Source organism: Phaethon aethereus (genome assembly GCF_964289735.1).
Source record: "Phaethon aethereus genome assembly, chromosome: 1".
NCBI lineage: Eukaryota > Metazoa > Chordata > Aves > Phaethontiformes > Phaethontidae > Phaethon > Phaethon aethereus.
Window position 1 is genome coordinate 28,660,831 of NC_138575.1, and position 24,953 is coordinate 28,685,783.

Sequence of the window (24,953 nt, forward strand, 5' to 3'; positions counted from 1 at the left end):
CCCCGGCTCCTGCCGTCGAAGAGATAGCGGAGCACAGACACCTCCTCCGGAGGTCCCCAAACCGGGGAGGGGACACGCGGGACGACGGACATGGGCGCGCCCCGCGGCCCGGTACCCCCGGCCCCGCTCCCGGTGCGGGCGGCAGCTGCGGAATGAAATGAGGGGAACGAGCGAGAGGCTGTGGGGAAGCGGGGGGGGGGGGGGGGCGGCGAAAAATGTAAAAAAGAAAAAGGGCCGTGCAACTTTTTTTTCCACGTCTTTACGGCTCAACGCAGCAGGACTTCAAGCCTAAAAAGGGCTCGTGTAGGATATTTGGGGTCGTTTTTTGCAGTTTACGTGCCTACTTCTCTTGCTAGGGTAATATCAGAGGCATAAAACTATAATTTTGCTGGTGTGTACAATGCCCAGCTGAGTCCAGACCTGTAAAACTACCCCCCGCCTTGGAAGATACTATACGGCACAAGAAATAACTGTGTCTCATTAAAATAGTGTCGATAAGGCATAATCATCAAGTCGTTGTACTTCGGTGAAATGCATTTTTCTTCTTCCATGACTCTCTCTATGAGGTATTTCTTCATAAAACAAAGATTTGTCAACAGAATGTGACAAAAATTCAGAAGCCTGTTCACACAACTGAGCCCTGCTTTTTTTTTTTTTTTTTTTTTAATGTTACATGCGTTCAAACATTTAAGTAGACACACAGTATATTGCAATTTGTTTGGATCTCTCTCCCGTGTTTCCACAATCTGTATCGAGTGGGATAATACTTGCCAACATTTTAAGAAACTGAGAGTTTGGTACTTAAGCAGTACCAAAAGAACAAAAAATCCTGGAGAGTTTTTCCAACTGGTAATAGCCACTCCATCCTGGGATTTTCTAGCCTGCCAATGAAAACGTCATCACAGAGAAAAACATAGTCGCTTTTCCAGAATGTTTACAGTATCTAAAGACATTAAACCAAAATAAATCTGTAGTTATACAAATTGATAACCTTCTCTCATAGTAGCAAAAGCACCAAGATTCACTTTTTTTTTTCTTCCAGACTATGCTACGGGACTCGAAGCTGGATGGGGACACTTGAAGCCGGATGTGTCCTGTGCAGTCGAAGGTGGCAGGATCTGCTGATCAAGGGACCGCAATCCCTGTGTCGGAATCTTGGTGCAAGAACGACAGAAGTTTTTCCTGCTAATATGTCACAAAACTTTTAAAATTAGAATATACAGATGGCCTTTAACTGCAAAAAGGTCATTCATAGTTTAATTACATACCAAAGAAAACCACATTTCAAATATTTCAGCTTCCCCTTCCAGTTATAAAGGAAAGAAATACTTAACACTTAAGTCACATCTGAAAAAAGGCAATATTATTCCATCATGCAGTTATTTATAAATCAAAATATTAATCTCATGTTCTCTTACATATTAGTAAAAAAACCCAAAACACTAAGCAAATTTTTCACTTAAATTTTCCTCTACATATTTTAGTTTTGAGAATATTATTGCCTCTAGTATAAAACTAAGTCTGATCAATTCCTTCTATGTATGTAAGACAGAGGTGTTTTATGGGGCCTTAAAAAAACTTTTTATAAACAGCTTTTCATTCTGTTAAGCTGTCTTTTCTCAAAAGACTGGAGTGGACTGTGTTGGTTTCTTCAGCTATGCTCTCCTTTATATCCCTTGTATTACTCGAAGATCAAAACACTGTGAATTGCGCCCACTAAAAGCACAGTTATTAACTTTATGTCCTTCTTCCTTTAAGCACCACTGTTTCTTCTTCCCCTGGAATTACAGCAGTTATTAATATTTTGCAGTAATTTTATGCATTTCACTCCTGGATCTCCAATGTTTTTACAGTGTGAGTGAAGTATTTAAAAACCAAGCTGCCAACAGAGTGCAGCTCTTCAGGCTCCCGGTAGCACACTCCAATGGATTTCCCACTGGGTGCTACACGCAAAAGATAATAATAATAACAACAATAATAACAATAGTAACAATAATAACAATAATTGTATTTTTAAAGCTAAGGAAGAAAAAGCATGTGTCCAAACCCAAACGTCTGCATGAGGTGAAGAGCAATTACCCATTAGGGTACCTTGACTCATGACTAGCTTGGTGCACTCATATGACAAATGACATTTTTGTTGTCCCTGTTAAAGAAGTACTGCTGCTGACATTCGAGACGAGTTCACAGTTCAGGCTCTGTTTAACACAAATTATCTCTCCTCTTTCCATTCTGTTGGAAAGGAGTGCCAAGTATTAATAAAAAGCCTTAAACCACGCATTTTACAATTCAAAAAAGCAAACTGTTCAGTACTATGAAGAGACCCACTTTATTAAGTGTCATCTGCCTCCAGGCACTCATTTGCGAACTCGAGACGTAACAGAACACAGCTGAAGCTATCATCGCACAAAACTCATTTTGAAAAGAGTCTTTTGCCTTTCTGCTAACATTTTCCACTCAATTATCTCACTCGTTTGAGTGTTTTCTCACACAACCCCTCAGGTACTCCACTTGCTACCTCGAAATACCTTATAAGTGAGGACGCGGCTGATTTGTTTGCCATAAGCCGAGTTCAGGGTTCCGAGTTTCTCATACGACTGTTGATGACTTTGCTAAACGAGATCAGGAAGTAGAAGCGACGACAGTTACTAAACATGAGGTACAGTGAAGTTACTGTTTTTTTCCAGAAGGAAGAAACGCTCTTGAACTTGGGTCCTGGCAAGTAAGAAAGGATGGAACCATTATGCAGCAAAAGTCTAGTTTGAAACTTCTGCCCACCCAATCTTTTTATGGGTCCAGATCCAAAGTAGTGGGGTTTTAAAACTTCTTTTTTTTAAAGAAAATAAACTTCAAAATATCTTCTGTCTGAACATTTCAGTATCTTCTTCTAGGCCCACTACGTACAACCCCCTTAGAGCCTGGCTATAAAATAAGATTGCATCAGGTTTCTTGGCAGCCGGGAGGTGGCGGGGCACGTTTGCCGAGGACGTTCAGAAAGGGCACGAACAAGCCCCACTTTCGGCTCCAGACACCTGTGAGTGCTGGGAAACGTTGTCAGCGTGGTTCGAAGGAGCCAAACATCCACCTGACCTTCAGCCGATGCCTGGTTAGCAACCGAATCCAGCTAAGCGGTGTTATGCCTAACACCTTTTAATCCAGATACATATTAAACAACACTATATATATCGGTATGCATGCGTGCATATATCTACAAGTGTATCTATGTACATATAAATACATATGCATGTAATGCACCTATTAAACATATCAGATGCATATTAAACAATATCCGAGATGAACTGGAGATGGCAGTCTAAACTGAAACCAGTGATGGTGAGAAACAGCATGCCAGTGCACCGGAGGAAATTTCACCGGATCCCATAAGCAGCACTTTTCAGACATAGCAAAGTCTGAATAAAATGACTTAAAGACACACAAAAAAATCTGTTTTCATCTAAAGCGCACGGTCCTTAGTCACAACCCGGAGAACTGAAAATAAGCTAAGAAAGACTGAAATAAAAAATCATGCTTAATTTACAATTTACTCAACGTATTTTCATTAAAACAAAGACACTCCAGAATTATGTAACTGCAGAGTTCTGAACAGCATGCCCAGGCTGAAGCTTCTGTTCCCCATCTTAAAAGTGAGATAGCACAGTTCTACGGGAATATTCTTCAGCTTAAAGGAAGATAGTAGTATTTCAAAATATGCCACTGTTACTGAGAAGGAAAAAACAAAAAAGCATTCACATGCCTACAGTACCACTGTGCCAAAAAGCTTAAAAAAATTTTCTTCCTTGTTACTTCCAAAGCAGTATGAAGGCGGGAACATGTGGATGAAGCTCTGCCCATTTTCTTGGTTCACAAAGCAGGGGAGCTGGATTCGAGGGAGCTGAATCCCCAGATTCCCAGATATCGGCTTAAACCAAAGGAGGGTGGAGAAAACAAGGAAAAGGCCAACTCCCCTAAACCCACGGGGTTGTCCGTGGCCATGGGGACTCTGCCAGAAAACAGGGTGGCACAGAAAGTGTCTGGGCAGTTGTAGGGCAGGGAGGAAAGACCACCTGAAAGGAAAGTTGCTTTAAGACCTTTGCTGACAAGAAAATCAAGCAACCAGCTGCCTTAATTGCAAGACTAGTCACAAAAACTGAGTTAGACCCGGCTCAGTCAGGAATCGGATGTCAGGGGAAAGACGGGGCAAAGAAAGGTGTTACCAAATAGTCGGTGCAACTCAGAGCAGTGCTTCAGTATTTTCAGGTAGTGTTCCAAAAAGATCTCAACGACAAAAAAAAAAAAAGAACAAACCCCAAACCAACAACAACTACAAAACCCCCAAACCTGTTTTCTTCTTTTCCTTTTTTTGCCTAATGAATGACTTTCCTCCCTAAAAGTGAGGTGGGAATTCCACCCTGACCATCAGCACGCTTAGGTGTCACTGCAGGGCAGAGTGCCCCATCCCAAACACACACGTTTGCTAAAGCACACTGGAATGTATTAATTTATTTTTTAAATCCATGGAAATATCCCCCAGTAGCACTTAAGGTTTTTCTGAAGTAGGTGGACACACACATTCATGGAAGCATTTTATGAAGATCCTTTATAAAATCAGGTGGTGGACCAAGACACATCAGTATTTGTGCAAGACGGTACGTGCTTGGGATTCATAAAGGAATCGTGCGAGCTGTGAGGTTGGCCCCTGGTTAAAAAAGAGCTCTTGGCAAGTCAGAGTCTGGCATCTGCATCCACACATGTTCTGCACGTCACGGGAGGCAAACGAGGTTGTGGGAGAAACGGGGAGGCAGAGACAGATGGCCAAAAGCCCGGAGGGGAACCAGCACTGGCTTCTCCCTCCCCCGTTTAGGTCAAGAAAAAGGACAAGAGCTCAGCTCTCCATATCCACAGCCCTGGACTGAAGCCAAATGGTAAATCTGCCTTTTTTTTTTTTTTTTTTTAAACTGAGATGCATTTGTGGGTGCAAGAGATGTTGAAGATGGTGAAAACATTGAATTTTCTCCTTGGTATCTTGTCTTTTTTTTTTTTCAAAAGAAAGTAGGTAAGAGTGGGTTTTAATTTACTGAGTGTTGTTACTGTATTTAATAAACAAAGCTTTTCAAGAGAGAAAATGTCTCAACTCCTCTCTGAAATCTACAGTTAGCATATGGAGAGCATAGTTTATTTTTCCTGTGTTATTTGTCAACACAGCATCTTTACCAGTTACATATTAGTAGAAACACAGAAATCCACTGACAATTACATTTTACATAATCTCCAGAAATTCAGATGAAGGAAATCGAGCAGTCGCAGTTGCTGGGTCACGTACAGCTAATTATTGCTGCTTGAGGGTGGCAGCCCTTGCGGAGGGTAAGAACAGCTCTGGCTGCAGGCAGCCTGGGATGGAGCAAGCAGCACATCTTCTGCCATGGAAGCAGGTAGCATCCAGATGGCACACTGAATTTCCTCATATCACAGCTAGACTTGGCTCCTGAGCCAAATCTCACTAAACCTTTGCAAAATCAAGTACCAAAACATCCTTTTGCCTTGCCTGACACAATTCTTTCCTCCTTGGCCTGCTTGTCTTGCCTCTTCACATCCATCCAGTACATTGTTCCTGAGAAAGCCTCTCTCTGCAGACCACGGAGCCCCCATCTTCTTTCCCTCTCCACAGATAAAGGTCTCCATGAGCTCTTGTCTTTAAATTTGGGCTAGAGAACAATTGTCTTATTTAGGTGTTAATGTATTTATGTTACATTCATCATACTCTACTTTCTTCCCTCCTTTGCTCCTCAGTCTGTTTTGCCCTATCTATATCCTTGCTGGTTCACGGCATTTTCTCTTCCGCGTCCAGCAGTCATTCTTCACACCCAAATCCCTTTCTCACAGCATCCTTTCATTCAGTCCATCCCGCCTCCGCTTTTACTAACGGCGCAATCACTATCTCAAATGACATTTACTTCATTGTATTTAGGTTCTAGTATTGTGGAAAAAGGAGGAACATACTTTTCTGATGTGTAGTATCAATAATCTCTGCCTAAACAGAAAGCCTTGTTGATAAGCCTGATATAGTCCATCAGGGAGAAAGAGGGCTCTGGAAAGGAAAAACCACGATGGCCATATCTTGAGCAAAAGTGGCCTAGCTGTAAATATGACATTTCAGAGTAAGCCTGGCCTAAGATGTGAGTTAATCCACTCTCCAAATGCTCCCAAAGCAGCAGAATAACCCCACGGGCAGAGTTTCTCACTTCCCAGGTGGCTGGGGGATGCAAACCTCGCCTGTAAAGCATTTCTCCTTAGACATGTTAGTTAGCAGGAGCTGACAGAGCCTGCAGCCTGTCTCAGCCCCTGAATGGGCAAGTGATGGGCCCAGGAAAGAGAATTAAAGTTTACCCCTAGTACAGACACCTGGGTTGCCCAACCTCCTACAAGAAAGCTCGGTGTTAATTATGAGTATCAACCTCATGCCTTGTGTTGAAGTGGGATGCTCACAGTTGTTACCTGAACCAAGTTTCAAGAAGAAATGTCATTGATTTTACAGTAAGCCTTCCCCTCTTAATATTGATCTGAAAAGTTCATTAATATTAATCTGAATAGTTCGTATCTCTTTTCTTCTACATTATTCGAATAGATTCTGTGATCTTAAGCCAAACACAGAGTTAGGTGAATTCTTCATTATAGATACGCTTTTATATAACATTTTTATATCTCAGCCTCCTTCCGACCGTGAAGAATGTAGAAGAGTAACGCGATGGAGTCCCACCTGGTCTGTAGAGGAAGATGCTCTTCCTTCTCATGCCTGCTAGTCTTGGTAAGCCCAAGGTGAAGTGACTTTTCCTGTCATAAATTACTGCTAGCTTATATCCTACTTACTATCTCTTATCATACGGCTCCGAATTTACTGCGCAGCCGAGCATAACTGGGCAGCCATAGCCGAGGCCGTTACACGTCGGGGTGAGGTGGGTGCCTGCAGCCCCAGGAACCACACTGCGTGTCTCACATACCCCACCGCCTTGTTCAGAGCAAGGTGGGTTTGTACTCAAGTGCCAGTTGATACCTACGGTCCCATTATCCGGTACGTATCCTCAGCCCCATTTACTACCCGTTACTGAAATCCTGCTATAGGTACGGTGTTATTCGTTCCCCGATGGCTTCTCGGTTGGCTTGCCCCTACAGTGCCAAGTACTTCATAGACTTCAGCTGGACTTTTTTCCATAATCCCTTTTGCAAACAGAAAGCTGTGATGGAGGAGGAATAACACGAAATATAGTCAGTGATACGGGATCTTGTGCATCACTGAACACTCATGATGTCACAGTTGTTGAACTCCAGCCTGACATCGGTTTGAAACAGCGAGTGCTTCTGCACATCTGGGTTTCTCTGGGCTTGCACACCCCAAGGTGAGGAACAGGAGCCGATCCATAGCAAAGGAGGATTGTAAGGAGCATTAAAGGGAGACAAAATCCTCCTAAGTCCCAACAGCTGCTGCTGCCTGGGGAAAAGGGTGGTGGCTCTGTAGCTGCGGGGGAGCAGCGTGCTGCAGCGGCTGGGGGAGGGCACCAAGGCCAGGGCAGCGGGCTCTGCCACCGCTTTGCAGTGGCTCTGAAGACATAAAAGGAGCACAGAAGAACTCGCAGCAGAGCTTTGTACAGGTGCGGACCTGTGAGAGGAGAGCCTGGGCACTGCTGGCCGCTCCCTCTCGGACTCGTTCTCCTTGCCAGACGGTGACCACGCAAGGGCAGCTTGCGGCTTGCATTGCCCTCCCACGATAGGTGCGACAGAGGGGACTCGCCCAGCATCGGCGTGCTCTGCGCGCCGGCGAGAGCGACGCACGCAGGCGGCGGCGTTATCCGAGTGCTTTTCAATCCCTTCCCTTCTCAGTACGCCCTGCCCTTCGCACACGTTCTCCCCTGTAAAAGAGTACTCTCTTCATTCATGCTTCCGTTGTTTAGTAATTTCTTTAAAAAGGACGAGCAGATGGATCCTTGCTGATCCCCCCCATTGCTTTTATTACATGTATTTGCATATTTTTACTTGCCCTCCCACACCCCAGCAAATTAGCTGTTAGCCCTTTTCAATCCTGAGATGTAGACTGTTCCCAAAATCTGTTTCTACCTTTTCTATTTTGCACTTTTATCTCCTGTGCTGCGGAGATTTTAAATCCTTAGGAATCCCTCTCCTACAGGCTAGCCCAAGTCTGCTCTGGCCAATTGTTTTTAATGGCATACCGTCCCGTCTGCTACTCCAATGGGAATTCTTCTGTCCCATCTCAGTTCCAGACAAAACCACGTATTTTGCACACCCAGTGAATCCTCATTTACGTTTGAGTCCAGCATTGGCTCACTTCGCTTTCTGTTTAGACACAGTCAGTGCAGCTAAAGAAGCCAGTTTGTCTTCATCCTGCTGACTGAATCAGTTGCTCTACATGGCAGCAGGGAAGAAGAAGAAGATGAAAACCCTGGTGGGTAAACAGGTAGCTTCACCTGCACATTTTCATTCTTTCCCCGCAGCATTTCCTAACCTTGCTGGCAGGCACAAATAGCCCTGTTGAGGGGTTGTCACCTTACAATTCCATCAACAGACTAAGGGAGGTTCTGAACAAAGGACACAGTAACGGTCGCTGTTCCCATGTTTTCATCTTCTGTGGTGATCTCCACCAAAGACAGTCACATGATTGTAGCAAACCCATCGTCTGCCCTAAATGGTTTAGGGAACATGGTGGCACTGGATTAATGGTTGGACTTGATGATCTTGAAGGTCCTTTCCAACCTTAGTGATTCTATGATTCTGTGAAAATCCACGGTTATAGATAACCTTGGAACCTCTTTCACTGCGTCCATTACTTTGTTGGTAACTTTGATTTTTCTCAGAACGATGAACCTTGGTTGTGGGAGTGTCAAGGTTGTGTCTGCTACTGCCCTGCTTTTTCAACCTTGTCATCATATGAGTTTTGACATCAGGCACTGGGTTACCACACTGTGTCAACAGCTACAATTTGGGTAGCAACGTTACTACGTCTGTAAGGATCTTATCAGGAGGGTGAAGTATCAGGTAGCTGGATTTATTCTTTGGGAAATTACGTACTGGCATTCTCTGCTGCCTTCATCTACATTCAGGTAGAGTATGGTCACACCAACTGCTGGTAGAACTGCAAGGCACACAGTATCCAGCTGAAAGAGCTAAGGAGAGGTAGACAACTTCTTGGAAGATGATGGCTTACTAAGTTTAGTAATTAACTGGGACAGGACACCTACTCATTACTGACAGGTTCTTTTGCTTGCTCCTTAGCTCCAGATCCTTTTGCACCCAGAGAATCGGTTACGTAGCAACCTCTGCCTTTGCCTTGCAGCAAAGCTCTGAACAGGAGCAGCACTTCAATGCTTCACGAGCATATGGCATTCACTTGCTTAGCAGCATCTCCCAAGTCTAGTCTTCTGTAATTGAGCTGGTTCCTGGCATCTGTGACAGTTAAAGGACTCTTCATAGTCAGTACATGCCTACGGGAACTTTAAACAGGGTCTTGAATGGCACAGGCTTTTCTCATACTCTGTGAGAAGTTCTGGCTAGCTTGGTGGAGCGTACTGCCTGTCCGTACCCAGAGAACTGTTGCGACATACGGAACATGTTTGCATGGACGTTACACCAGCTACCACCCGGTCTTCACCGGTGCATGGCAGGAAAGGCGAGATGCGCTTCAGTGCTACTGAAATGGGACACGTTATCCTCCTGGACCCCATGCCTAGGCCGCCTTGTCAGCTCTGATGGATCATTGATTCCTTTTCTTTTCCTCCACATAGAAAAAAGGTAAGAAAAAGCATACTCTGTGCTTTCTAGCACAAGAGAGGGTGGTGCATTTCACTTCCTCGGTTTTGACCAACACCAGTGCCTACAAGATACTGCTAAGCTGCCTGCTGTTGGCACAAATATCCCAGATAACAAGGATCCAGCTTGTCACCCTGGACAAGTTCACAGCAGCCCTCGACTCTTCACTCCAGGATGCTCTTTGCTCAGAAGCCATTTTGCTGGCTGGTCCACATCATTAGGATACCAAACAGTCTCATTTTGTATGTTCCTAGTGCCTGCTTTGTCACTAGAAAAGGATAGCACCAGGCACACATACCTAGCAGCAGTTGGTTGGTTGGGGTTTTTTTCCCCTCCTTAATTTAGCATGGGCTTTAAAATGATAACAGAAATCTTCTACTTGCTGATGAAGACAATGCTAGAGAATATTATAGCATTGAAGGTCAGATTCTAGCAAAAGGAAATCCAAGTACTACATTCGTGTCACGATAGCCTGCAATATCACGAGGACCGAAATGAACAATATGCAGAGAAAAACAAGCTTCTCAAAATGAACAGAAACCAAAAAGCAGGATGTAGAGAAATGACTTGAAGTATTGGATTTCATGTAGAAACTACAGTTGCTGGATCCAGTCTTTAGCCTAAAAGCTACATAGCCTGGAGACACTCTTCAAATACATAAAATGTGTTGCAAAGAAAATGGGAACAAGAACTACAAGAACTTGGAGAGGAAAGATCATCTCTATCATTAGCAATTTCTTTCAGAGCAAGAAAGAAATTGTCTGTCCTGCCACGTACAGTTGAGATGCATCTGAGCCTGCCACACTGTGGAATAAAAAACAAGATTAGCTTTTGCTTTCCCTTCAAGGATTTCAAGATTTCCAAGACCACTATTGTTCAGAAATCTCCCAGTCAAGTATCTGAACTTTGGAGTCTTTGACCACAACTGGGTTTTGGCCAATCATGTATTTACTACCTCATGTTCCTATATTTATAATGAAGTGAAAGAGTTGCAGAGCTTACCAGTTTCAAAGCATTTGAAAGCTGGTTTAACAATGCAGCGTCACGTAAAAGGAAAGAAGGAAGCTGATTTTTCTTCCTGCTATTTAATTTAAAACTAATGGCTCCCGAAAGCTTGGATTTCTATTCTGGTTGCTTGTGCAGGTACTAACCTCAAATGTAACAGCAAAGTTGAAAATGTATTAAAAAAGCCTGATCATCTTTTGACTATTGATTCATTTGGCAATTAGCTGCCTCCTTTTCCAAGCCCCCTTCCCTAATTTCCGAATTCTGCGGACGTTATTACTGCACGGTTAGACCGACGGACCAGAGAGGTCACCGTACAGACAGCAGGTTGTTAACAGAAGGGTCAGGGAGGCATCTGGAGCAGCATCCTCGGGAGCTTTGACTCAGACGGTGTGCCGGGACGGGAAGAACAGCTCGAGCACCACTCGAAGCACGCCGCCGCCGCCGGCAGGGCAGAGGTCGAGGAGCCGCCCGCGGATGCAGCGGCGGGGGGCTGTAGCTCACAGGGCACCGTGTGTACCCGAGGCCTCTGGTGCGGGTGCTCCGACAGCCCCCACGGGCCCTGCGCTCCTGGGGGCAATGGGAATTTAACCGAACCTTTCCTCAGAGCTGCAGCATCAGGCTCCCAAATCTCCAGGCTGAACAGGAGCGGAAACACATGGCACCTTCCTTCCTTATGGCAGGTCATAATAAATCACGTTCTTGTACCTCTTACCATCTGGCTGACGCATCTTGCATTATAACTGCCTTACCTGGGCAAAGGCAGCACAGTGGCATCCCAAACCCCAGGAATGATACTCGGGCCCCTGGCCGCACGATCGGCCCTTCTGGCACCTTAACAGCACAGCAAGAATTTGAACATTTCTGCCCTCAGGCACTTCACTTTTGGTACGCAGCTTCTGCAAGGGAGGCGCAGTCCGAGGCAATACACACCGCCGTGCCGTACCCCAGAGCGCCAGCACACCGCGCCGCGAGGCAGCTCAAACACGCCGCAGGAAAACGTTTTAAATCCACTGCAGCCCAGGGGAATGCAAGATGAAGTATTTTTTCCTGCACTTGAGAGCTCGTGGCTGTGATTTTTCGGTTACGTTCGTAAACAGTTTATTTGCAAAAGAAGAGGCAGCCTGGTTTTCTTTCAGCCAGTTATAAGAACATGTGCTCCAGAGGGATGGAGTCCCTCCTTCACCTCATGGGACCAAACGCTTTGAGGAAAGGGGCCTAGGTTCCAACGTACCACGGGAGGCAACATTTGCCTTCACCGGCTGTTGCCTGCTAACCACGGGCACTACCTCTGAGGACATTTTCACTTGCTAAGGGGTCATGTTTTTCTGTAGCTGAGCCTTCTACGTTATCATTCCTAAGTAATTTCTGAAATAATCTTGGGATGTAACTCAAACTTTTGAGTTGCGCACTGGGAAAATGCTTATTAAAGTAAGTACTCTCAATTGGCCTCGCTGATGCCCACAGTAGCTGACTCAGTATACACCTGACACTGAAAGATATTAAGCACATTTAAATACAGAACCAAAATGAGAATTTACTACAAGTCATTAGTAGCACATGGTGGTGTGTCCCTGCCCCCCCGCTCCTGCCAACCACGCACCCACTACTTTAGCAGGCACGTTTACAACCCTGTAAGCTGGAAGTTGTTTTAGATCTGAAATTATTTCAAACTACAGCTAGTCAGGCAAAAGTTCCTACATGTTCCTCTTGACTTAGGTTTTTTCCTCTTTACAGATTTGCCCCTATCCAGCTTTATAGATGTGCAAGGAAAAGATGCACAGAAAAGTCTAAAAGTGTTTATAGAATATACGTCCTTTAAGGCAACAATTACCACCCTTAACCTCTCTTGTGATGAGCCCATGGATAGTATCATGCTGAGCAATATCTGTAACGGGCTAAACCATGACAACCAATCATAGGAGCAGAGGAAAATATTGCTAATAAAAAAACCTACTGCTTATTAAGCATTCCTTTTCACAGAAGAAATAAAGTACATATTCACAGTGCCCTTCCTTTAGCTGCAGGGGAAAAAAAAAAAAAGGAGAACTTTTTCTTGTTTAAATCTGATGCAAGTTTTTCCCTTTAAAAAAAAGTTCAGAGTTGACACTGTCACACAAAAATTGACACTTCCAGGTTATGAACAAACTAAGTTTAATCTAAACCTAGTTTACAATTGCATCAGAGGAAGAACAGTTTCAGTCTTTCCAGTAAATGAATGCGGCAGAAGCTATGTCTGTGTCAGCAAGTAATTCAGTACGATAGGAGTGAATCCACAGAATCAAACACTTGATGCTCCACCTCTATACCAACAGTACATACAGTCTGGAAAGCTGAAGGCCAGGTTTAGTCTGATGCTCCAGCCATCCTCGACCCATCAGTGGTTTCAAGCTGCCTGAAGGAAACCACTGCTACAGGCTCACATCACCATAAGGAGCCAGAGGGCATGTGGTACACACCCAGAGCGCAGTTCCCAGTTCAGATTTCTCCCAAAGGGAGGAAGTAGCAAGTGGGGATGAGAGAGGGATTTACTCCCAAACTGCCCCTAGAGACAACACATCTACTAGGATGTTCAGTTTCATACAACACTTTTAACCCTGGGCTGAATGACCATTTCCTCATGAACTGCATTGCAGTGTTCCCAACTGACCCAGCCGGCACGACGGCTTTCAGCGTGTAGAGCGTAAGCAGCAGTAGTGATGTAACCAAAATTACAATGATTTCAAAGTTTCATTCTACCTGCAGTATGAATTAAGACAGACATACAAGAAGAGGGGCTGGCCAGGAGAACTTGAAAGCAGAACTATCACTCCTGTTGCAGATGTTCAGAAAGAGCAATTGCTTACTTGCATAAGTCAAAAATTCCTTCCTATAAAGGGGCACTAAGATGCATAAAATGTAATACACTTCATAAACACAAGCATTGTACAAGTCCATATTACAAGCCACAATGTTTAGTACATCAACATTCCACAATACAAAGCTTGTCTTTATATTTAAAAATAGAATAGAAACAAATAGTTATACACATTAAGACAATTACCACTGCAAAAGTTCTCAGAGAAAGTGCTCTACCTACACAAAATACCCTAAAGCCCGCCAAGCAAGCTCTAAAGTTCTCTGATTTAAAAGGGGTAGAAAGAAAAAAAAAGTGCAAGTGACATCCAAAATTTTGAGAGAAACCACAAACTCCAGATATGCCACGTGCCTCAGCTGGTATCAGGTCAGCTTCATCTGGGAAGTCATTACCCCTAAGTATGATACAGCATACCATTTCGAAAAAGTAACAGCATAGTTGATTTACTTATAAATTGCTTTATTGAAGCTATAACTTAATAAATTTGACGTTCAAGGTGTAAAGTTATCTCACAGACTAAAAATTAACACAACAGGATAAAAGTAAGTAATACATATCTTCTTATGTCACCCAACTGGTAGAACTGAACCTGTAGGATGCTAATCTTTGAAGATAAAGAATTAAGACTATCACAGGACTGAATAAACAGAGAGGGAAACACAGTAATAGAGTACTTCACAGTAAAATACCTCTTTATTAGGAATATATTTAAAATGAGCTTTTTATTTCAGGTAAGAAAAATAGCATTCTGACTTTTAGCCAGTGCCGATTCTGGTCATACGCAATATTCTAACAGCTAGAAAAGTTATTTGCACAACTGTTGCCCATTAACAGTTCTCCTAACTGTCCATTCACTGCCTTTTTATTTTTAGCTTGTTCTTGCATACGTCGAAGAAATTCTTCGAACAAGGTTTGTATTTAGGTCTCAGTTAAGGCTGACAGACTGACCTGACAGTGACTCAGCATCTGTTATTAGCTCACATACAGCTTTTAAGCCTTCTTTTAAAGAACAACACGGTTCAATAGCTGATCTATGATGACAATTAAGAGGGCAGCTCTCCAGGAAGACTGTGGTAGAAGAAATCCCACTCTTCTACTATACAGTTTAGTACTGTAAAGTAGCAGCAATTTCAAGAACTTCAGTTAATTCTATATCCCTTTGTAAGAGAACACTGAAGAACAGAACATAGGGGCATTGCTACTACAATTCAAACAGTAAGCTACTTTGTGTGTACATTTTTAACACCCGGTACAAGTTTTGGACTCTTTCTCTTGCTATTCTGTAACTTAACAGTTTAAGGTAATTAATTGGATCATGCTGTAAACAAAGATATAAAACTTTTGTGTAAGCTTTACTGGTTTAGGAGTGTGCACAAATACCTGCCTTCTAAAAAAAAAAAAAGCTGTTTAGTTTTCCATCATGAGCATATAATTAGGTAGCAGATTTTAAAATGGGTTTTCACCCAATTAAAAATGAAATCTATGTATTTCACAGAAGTGCAATGCAGCATTTGTAATGAAGCCTGTGTTTTTAGATACCTGATGTCCATTTGCAATATCAGATATATCAGACAGGGAAAGTATTCACCAGACAAATGTGTTATTTTTGGTCTTCTAACTTCTTCAATCCTCTGTAGCCAATACGAAGCTAAGAGATACCTGTTTTAAGCAGACTTCCATATGTAGATGTTTCTTAAATGCAGGTGGAAACAACGGATGATGATATTACAACAATCTCCAAATACACTGAGAACAGCCAACAGACCACAAGTTTGTGGCCTTTTCAAGCAGTATTTTAAAAATATATAGAAACACCAAAAATAGGCTATATCAGGAAGCAATCTGATACTCAAATAAATAGAAAATTTGCATTTTAATGTCACATTGAATTTTAGTATATTTCAATCCAAGAAAAAAATAAACTGACAGACATAGTAATGAGTACAGGATTATATATATTACAATATGCCTTGTTATAATACATTTGTGGTTTTATGATAAAAAAACCTCAAGGGCAGATGGAGTTTGAGTTCATTTAAGCAATTGTCAGGAACAAAGCATTAAATGCATTTCTGAAATAAAATTACTTATTTAATTTCAAAATCTTAAAACAGCATTAGACCTTGGCCTCTTTTAAAAAAATTAGTTACCACGGAGTTAGCTAAATAAGTATTCTGAAAGGTTTAAACAATATGGAAAATGCTTTTCCGAATTTTACATACAAGGAAGGGATAGATTATTTCAAAACCAGCACCTAGGGCTAACTCCATGTTGACCTTGACCTAGAAATGCATATTACTGATCTTGACAAGGAATTCAGCAAATTTTGGAAGTTGTCTATTTCACGTGAAAGCAAGAGAAAGGGTTATCATATGCAAAAATATTTTCAAACTGTTCTTAAGATGTAACTGAAAACTAAAGGCATGGTCTCTTCAATATAAAAAAATAAAGGTACAACAGAAACTCTAAAGGAAGATATTCAGCTATACTGAAGTCGCAACCCTCTGAAAAGAAAGAAAAAGGAAAAAAGTCAATCAGCTAAGCTTTGTGCTCTAACCAAACTACTTACAGTGATTTTCAATGGCAAAAGCCCATGCTCACTGGATGATTTGACAGTTCCAAATACTTTTTGTAATAATTTTTATTTGTGTATACAAGGACACTAAAATGATCCAGTCATGCAACGTTCACTTTAAGCATTCTGCATCTCTTTTCCAATCTTATAGCTAAGGATCTTGTTCCAGTCAATCTTGGTGCGGGTAACTGGCAATTGTCGACGTAAGGCCTTGAAAGTAGTGTCCGACATAGTCTGATAATTCTCACTGATAGCAGTCTGTTAATCACAAAGTCATAAAAAACAAAGAGACATGAAGAACAGGATACGGTTGTTATAAAAAAAAGTTAAATGATTGAGTAGTCTGCTACCTCTTGAACAGTCTTAATATAAATATGCTAACTTAAAATAAAATTTTATGAAGGAAAGCTGTTAGATCTAGATTGAAACCATGTGAAGATAATTAGACAGACAGATGCAATAAACCTGATTGCAGCCTAGGTGTTTCAGCAAACCAGTGTGGTTAATCAGCAGCATGAATAAAGTGCTGATCAGAGTAAACTCACACATCACTGATTTCAGACACCAAAGCCTTCCACTGTTTTTCCTGTGGGGATGGTAGAGTCAGTCCACAATATTGTGTGAACTTGAATATAATGCATATGATACATACTAAAGATCTTTTATTAAAGAGCATGTTTTTAAAACCGACAGAACATAGTGTCCAAAATTTACCTTGTGTTCAAGACCTGAATGAACATGAATCCACTTCTACAGAGAATGTCCAGAACAGTTACACTTTTCTAACTTTAAAATGACTAACTGAAATGGATAACACTTATAGTCATATTTAGCAAAGCTGTCTAACAGAGTAGCCTCGGAAAAGAATCTCTACAAAAATTCCACTTAAGGAAGGTACTAACACTGAAAGAGATCAGACTTGCAGATATTTGATCACATCAGGGACTTCTCTGCTCTCAAAAAAAGTGACTTCTAATGTAACGTTAACTAGATGAGTGCAATCACCAGAAGATATGGAAAAGGAGGATACAGTTAATAGCAGCATGCAATCTATTTATATTTGTATGGAACGGCACTATTTTAATATCAAAAGCTTGCTAATTATAGAATACTAGCTTTGGTTAAGAATGTGTTAATGTTAAACATTATATCCTTACTCACACGTATGTTTCCAACATACCTGATACTCATTTTCTGCAGCCTCTACAATTTTTATAAATTCCTTTGCTGTCTGGGCTTCATTCTAGAAACAGAGCATTTGAATTAGGCCTGATGCACAGCATGATTATAAGACCAGTTGGATTATGGGTTTTTTTCCTACATTTCTGAGAGATGTCAGGTAGACTCCATGAGAACACAACCACTTAGTTGCTAAACCAAAACTGAACAAAACATCCACAAGGCATATGCCACATTACATTTCTATTATTATTATATTTAAAAGATAAAAACAGTGCAACTGCAACAAGCATAAAGATTAACATGGAGCTCATTAAAATATTTTGATTTAAAATTCTATAGTATGATAAAAGACATATGGAACAGAACAACACTTGGAAGTATGACAATGCACACACACAACTCTACAAAAACATGCAAAGTATGGATATTAACATTATCAACTCCAGTACAAATTCAGGAAAACTTAAAGAACACCAGATAACCCAGAAGTATGCAGAATACAACCAAAAAACCAAAACAAATTTGTTCACCTCTAAACGTTCTGAATCTGGAGACTAAGCTGAGGCAAACACTAGACTTTATATACCTGATCTTCTAAAAACATCCCCACGTACATCTCGCAAAAATGAGGGTGCAACACACTACAATGTCCAAATTACATCGTGACTGATAAACCGTTTCTTGGATTTGGGCCTCATCATTAAGTATGCAAGTGTGTACTTGTTTAAAAAATAAAAAGTGACTTGTCAGTCAATAAGGAGACAAATTAGCTGAAGTGCTTGAAAGAAGTCTCAAGAAGGAAGCGAGGGTTCATGAATTTCGAAACTTCCAACTTGGTGTTGGAGACATTCCTAAGGGTGCTTCTGCAGAAGCTGTTGAAAGACAGGAGTGTTCTTGCCCCGCATGATCCCTCGATCCTACAAAGGCGGAGACTGGGAGAAAGCTATGGCAACTTCAACTACAACTGGTTCAAAGTTTCAGTAAAACTGCACCTAGCAGCTGTGAAAACACTCCCGGACACTGCAGAAAGATGAAGGAGGAGGCAGAGACCAAGTAGAACAAATGAAAGAGTTCTGACTTTTCAGTGAAATGAGACAATGATTTCAAAGGCTTTGCTAATGCAAGGAAGAATTCAGGGGTATGAGGTCTTATTTGGCTCAAAGAGAAATAAGGGGTAAGTATGTAACCTTCAGCAAAATTATTGATAGTTCTAGCAACGAGAGAACTCTTCAGTCATTTATTTCAGTTGTGCCCATTGATGGTACAAAACAAAAAAGATGAGCTGTTGGGGCTCCTTCTAATCTACCTACCATTCCTTCTGTGTGAAATGAGAACCCATACAGCCTCTGCCCTCTATGAAGCTCAAATCCAAGGCTAAAAACTGGTACCAGCAACATACTTGCTTTTGTCCTAGCAGGAGGTAGGAAAGTTATGTAAAAGATGTTTTTCTACTCATCCATCTTTTGCTGCTTTACTAAATTGTGGAACAAGTTTCTTCCCAATAGAAAGTGAAGCAAAAGCTATTGCTATTTATTGTTTATTGCTTCTTTATAAGCTATAAACTTCTTCCACATAATCCTCCCTGAAGCAACTCTTAGTTTAATGAAAAAACAAACAGATCCCTTTGTTAAGGGAGTCAAAAGTAATTTTATATCTACAGCTTCAGAAGCGTTATCAGTTGGCACCACACTCCCCCATTCTTTATGGTGGTATTGCAACTGAAAAGCCAACAAGCCTTGCTTTTTATTAACAAACAATGTTCATGATTGATGAATTGAGCTTCTGAGCCAAATTTGTCACTACTAGTCATTATCATTAAAATATTTCTACTGTTCACTTTTACAATCTCTCTTTGCCAGTTTAACCGCACTGGCTTAAGTTTTATTAACGAACACTCCAAAAGAAAATCTTAACTGTTTATAAACACAATCTCCAGTAGGCAAGAGCAGCATTATTTCAAAAGTAGTAGTTGTTCATGTTGCAATGTTACCAACTCTTAAAGGATACATCTAGTACTATTTCCAAACAATTTTTATTTCTACCATCTGCTACTCATTACTATAATGATCCATTTGGAAAGAAGGTGAATAAAATTACGCTTTAAATATAAAGTTTGTTATGTTTCTCAAGCCAAAGCATCTCTGAAAGGGCTTTTTGTACAGAAAAGCAAGAGGCTGATGGCACCAGTTAGAGACAGGGAGGAAACAAAGGGTGAATATCTACTACTGCTTCTCAACTGGTAGCATTTGTTTCCTATCTTAGCACACTGGTCTTCTCCCAGTGAGCAAAGGGGAAAATCTCCTAGAGACTGTACCACTTGAGTGGGTTATCATAGCTCAAACCTCCTCCATATTAAAAAATTAATTCTATAGGTCACTCTGCAGACTAAAGTTTAAATACAACAGAACTACAGAAAGACTGACAGCAAGCTAATTAAAGATTTACAATCAGAGTTAATTTAGCCTATGTAAGTGATATGCAAGCATACATTAATTTTATTTTTTTTTTAAAACAGTAACTACATGTTAGGTAAAAGTAGTAAATATTACCTACAAAATATTTAAATATTAGAACATTACTTCCCATTCATGCAAAAGAGAAAACTAGCCTCCAAACTTCTGCATCTTTTTAAGCTTGCTTCTTTTCTTAATTTAAAAAGTCATTTCAGTATACATACTAAGGTCTTTGAAGTTCACTTACAGATACTGTTAGAGAATCTTGTATGTCTTTATGGCTCACCAGCTGAACATTACCATCTTCATAATAGTGAACCTACAGAAAATTAAACAAAGAACCTCATATTAAATGTTACAGACCAACAACATAAAGGAAAATCAAAGTATTTAATATTTATCACAATAAGAAACCTATATGAATCAAACAAAAACACACACAAAATGCTACAGAATAACAAAACCAAATAGGAAAACCAAAATGTTGTAGAATTTAAATACTCTTGAGGGGGAATAATAAAGAAGCTACTCAGGAAGCATTTTTGTGTTCATGTGCCTTAAGCAGTATTTCATGCAAATAAGTTTAGAATCACAGAAATATTCCGGCTGGAAAAGACCTTTGAGTCCAACCGTACCAAATACTGCCAAATCCACCACTAAACCAAGGCTTTGATTACCATCATGAAGACAACGACATACTATTTATGTGACCCTACTAAAAACCCTTGAAATGGTGAAGATACATTTAAAATGATAATAGTTTTGGAAAGGCTTCAGGATACTGTGAAGTTTTTTTTGCTTCACTCAAACTGTTTTCTAGGGACAGTGCAACATTAAGCTTCCCTTTCTAGATCTACCTGGTTTTGATGTTTTCCCCCATTAGATATGGCTCACAACAAAAGCTGGTATTTATCTAGACAAAGGAGCTCTTTGGGACAAAGTTTGCCGAAGTTAGACGGCAAAGCAGAATGAAATCTATTTACTCTTGAAATGCTATGTCTACAGAACAGCTTCCTTGATTATTTTGCAGGAGACGACCAGTAAAACTCTACCCAAGCTAACTTCAGTACTTTTAAATTCAGTTGGGAAGAATCTGAAAACATTGCGTTTTTAATGCAACTGTTGTAAAACTTAAAAAATAGGAAGCATATATAAAGTTACATGTAATCATTCACAATAACTCATACAGAAGAGTTATGCAGCTCATTGACTTTAATGATATTTTTTACAGTTTTGATAAAGATATGTGTTTAAATGCCAATGTAGGTGATGTTATGAGGAATTGAAGAATTTGTGTCTCACCCTATTAGGGAAAATAACATTTTAATTTGCAGATTAATGCACAATACTAGAATTTCACATACATTATGATCATGATGTGTGCAAGAGACCCTCAGTTTTATAAGCAATAGAGAAAACATGACACAGAGTAAGACAGGTATAATACCTAAGCAAAATAAAAGCTTCCTATACGAGAAAAACATTATTTCCTATGACTCTGCTTATTGTCAAATATTTAAGACAACTAATGTGTTTTTCAACAAAAGGTATCACCTAACCATAAAATAAGCTTATTGTCAAAACAAACATTACTGTGTGAAACTTCTGCCAGCCTTTTTCAACCCAGTTCCTAAAGGATGAGAAATGCTTACGCAGTGCAAAATTCTGAGACCTCCCAATGAAACAGCAGAACCCAGACACATAAATCTCCCCCCTTCTCCATCACAATCCACTGCAGAGGGCCCAAACCTCCCCTGTGCTCTGAGGCTAACATCAGCATGAACATCTTATCTGTCTCACTGAGTCACATTCTTGGCAAACGCTCAGGACTAAAATCTTCACAGGGATGAAGAGTCAAATGTAATTCTGGGATGTGTTGTATCTTACACAAAATAGGAGAAGTAACTGTTCTGTACTATACCTCACTGCTGACATCCTTCTAGAATGCTAGGACTGGGTTCAGAAGACTACAAGAAGGATGATGTTTATGAACAGAACCTCTTGGAAAGGTTAACTAAGGAGGGATGAGAATAACAAATTATCTAAGAGGTAAAATTAGTAACCAGTACACTTATCAGTTGCTTTTCATGCACAGTTGGAGCACGTCAAGCACCACAAGGACCTAGTTTTAGTAAAAGACTCTGCTGTTCAGTTTTCCCCTTACACATAATTAAAAGAAAATTAAACAATGGAAGAGATTAAGACAGTTGAGAATCTCTCATATTAGAATTTATTAATAGAACTTAAAAAAAAAAAATTGTGCAAGTGACCTTAAAAAATACTGAACACACCTGAAGACAGCAGGTGATGCTGGAATTTTCCCTAAGACATTCATAAAAGGTCTTATCAGAAACAGGGCAATGGTTGTATTGCTGTCAAAGATTCTGCAAATAACACTGAAATTTCAGTACTCTGAAGTTTCACTAATGTTGTAGTGAATTCATATTCTAAAAGATTATCTTGCTCCTTAAAAAAAATAAAGCACTTTTTGTTTGTTTGGGGAAGAGGAGAAGGGGAAGCACTCCCACATACACTGGAGAAATTGTACACCATTTCTAAAAATTTGAAACAGAGTTCAAAATTCCTTGGTAAAACAAGTAGTTCCTATACAAGCAAAAGTAGTAAAACTTTTCATCACTCCCCAAAACACAGACTTTAATGAATGTAGACAATGTCTTGATTAATTATGTGAAATAGTAATAACACAAAATCAGCTGGTGCCCAAATTGAGATGCAAATTAAAACCTTACTAAATTCCTTATTCAGGCTATTTTCTAGGCTACTGGGCTAACCTTCCCTGGAATTAGGTAGACACCTGATTTCTTGTTCTGGAAAATCTCTTAAGACACTTAACCAAAAGTGCATGCTGTGGAAGAAATGCCTGTTTTGCTGCAAGCTGGATTTAAGTTGACAGTTTACTTAGATTCTCCCAAAGTCTTGAGAAGCCTAGAAGTTACTTAGGGTGCTTACCATGACCATCTTGATCTGACAATGTAGTAATGGCTGTCCTATTTTGACTATCATTCAAGTTGTCATAGAATTTGCCCCAGAATAGGAAATCTGATTCAGACCCCCTGCTTGGGTGGCTCTGAACACAGCTATCACATCCTAAAATAACATCCTAGCCTCAGGCTATGGCTAGAAAAACATTCCATTGCATCTTCCTTCTGAAGTCATGTCACTGAGCAGTAAGGAAGTGCAAAACTCACGGCGGCACAAAAAGAGCAGGAAAAGGGAACCTGACTCTACGTCTTGTAAAAAGATGACAAAGTCTTACGCTGAAAGCCAGAATGCACTAAGACACTAGTCCTTGATCCCAGAATTATTTTAATAAACTCCTGCAAATTTCGTGTACACATTCCAGGGAACCAATCCAGGAAGTCAAGTCCCCCTGCCTACCACATGACAGTCAGACTTCCTTTGGTCTCAAGATCTCTGCATTCCTGGTTGGACAGTATCTCCTTTCTAAATGCCCTAAAGCCAACAGGAAGGGCAAACTCTGAATGAAGGGGACCCAGATTCAAAAAAACAGGAAACCAGAGAGGTAGAGGCCTAGCTGAAGTGAATACACCTTCTGGAGTCTTCTGAATCACTACATTAAACACATATTTTGTGTGTCTAAGGATTAGGTGAATATGCAATTAAGTTGCTAAAACTTAACTGAATGGGCATCTCTGCTTTGCTTATTGGGTCCCCAAACTCTCTAGGAATATTTAATACACTGGCCTGAGCCTCCTTTGATAATAACTGGAGACTTTACCAATCAGGACAGTGAGATAAGCATACCTGAATTTTCAAGATGCCAGCCACTTGAGTGGTTGAAGGGGTGATTGTAAACTTCCATTCTGACCTCCAACGGCCATTCCTTTAAAAAAATAAAATAGAAATCAGATGTCACCCCACTGGTTAAGAAAAAAACCTCAAATACACCTGATAGTCAAAGAAAAACAGAATGAAATATGCTGTGCAACTACACATGCGTAAAACCTTTCCCTAAAGATTCAGCCCTGTAATCAGTCAAGAAGAAAACAGTTTTCCAAAATATTTACCCTTGGTTTTGTATGTGGACCAAGGAGATTCATTAGCAAGGGTCTTTTAACAATAGGACTTAACTTCTGAAAATACCTAAAGCCTCCAATGTTCTTTTCCCTCTTTATTTTTCATTAGGCATATGTAGTCAATATTTTGTTTCTGGGACCTGGACGACTTGCTGGATCAGCCCAAGTCACACTTCACATCGGGCTACAAAAAACTTGAATGGAAGGAACATTAAAGTAGCAAGGCTTTCTGGTATGTTGAACTGTAACTAGGTCTTTCAGCTCTTCTAGCACTTCTGTTCCAGGACAACTATTTCCTTCCAGTTTCCTTCCACAAATTCAATATTCTCGCCAAATTGCTTAAAGAGAGTTTCAAACATCTGGAAAACAGTATGGGGAGATTGTCGTTTCACCTGATTTCTTTCCTGTAGACTAGACATTTTTTTATTTAGTTATGAGGTTAGTAGATTAGAAGCTTAGTACATTAGAGCTATATTAAGAATGCACTGTGGCTGACTCTCAATTCCTCTTTGGTTTGCACTTAGAGGAAAGAAAGGTGATACTGAGTTCCAGTCCTACTAATGTTAGGTGTAGATTCCAGTGCACTCAATAAGAAGGGAGAGAGAAAGACAGACTAAGACTTACAGCTACTAATGGATCTATATTGATACTTCTTAGATACTAACAACATTAATTCAATTATAAAACTATCAGTTATTATTTCAGCCAATATCCAAATTACAGTTTATCACTGGAAATCCAGGCTAAGGCAATTCAGAAGCTTGTTGGCATCACTAAGACAACTGAAAGGGTTACCCAACTCAGTGACACCAACTATACACTGGTAGCCTTAGGACTGACCTATTAGTTTTAAGAAAGCTTATGTGCTGAACTACATTTTGGGTAGAATACTAGTTTTTAGGTGCATGGACCTCAATGACAAGCTAACATATTTGTTTGCTTCTTAGTAACTTTGTGGTCTTTGAAGTTAAGATGACAACAATGTTTCCACTCTGGGATATCTTTTTTGT

The 24,953-nt window shown here is 40.6% G+C and overlaps 1 protein-coding gene across 1 annotated transcript in view; it reads right to left on the bottom strand.

Annotated features, from left to right (window-relative positions):
• Nucleotides 1-15,575: 15,575 nt before the first annotated feature.
• CAPZA2 (capping actin protein of muscle Z-line subunit alpha 2) overlaps nucleotides 15,576-24,953 on the bottom strand; it is a gene marked incomplete at its 5' end in the record, with an annotated part of 31,328 nt that continues 21,950 nt past the window's right edge. The window contains 4 exons of the mRNA XM_081998804.1: nucleotides 15,576-16,508; nucleotides 17,431-17,493; nucleotides 20,133-20,204; nucleotides 23,672-23,750. Coding sequence (XP_081854930.1) covers nucleotides 16,368-16,508; nucleotides 17,431-17,493; nucleotides 20,133-20,204; nucleotides 23,672-23,750 — 355 coding nt within the window. The 3' untranslated portion in view covers nucleotides 15,576-16,367. The remainder of the gene's footprint in view (nucleotides 16,509-17,430; nucleotides 17,494-20,132; nucleotides 20,205-23,671; nucleotides 23,751-24,953) is intronic.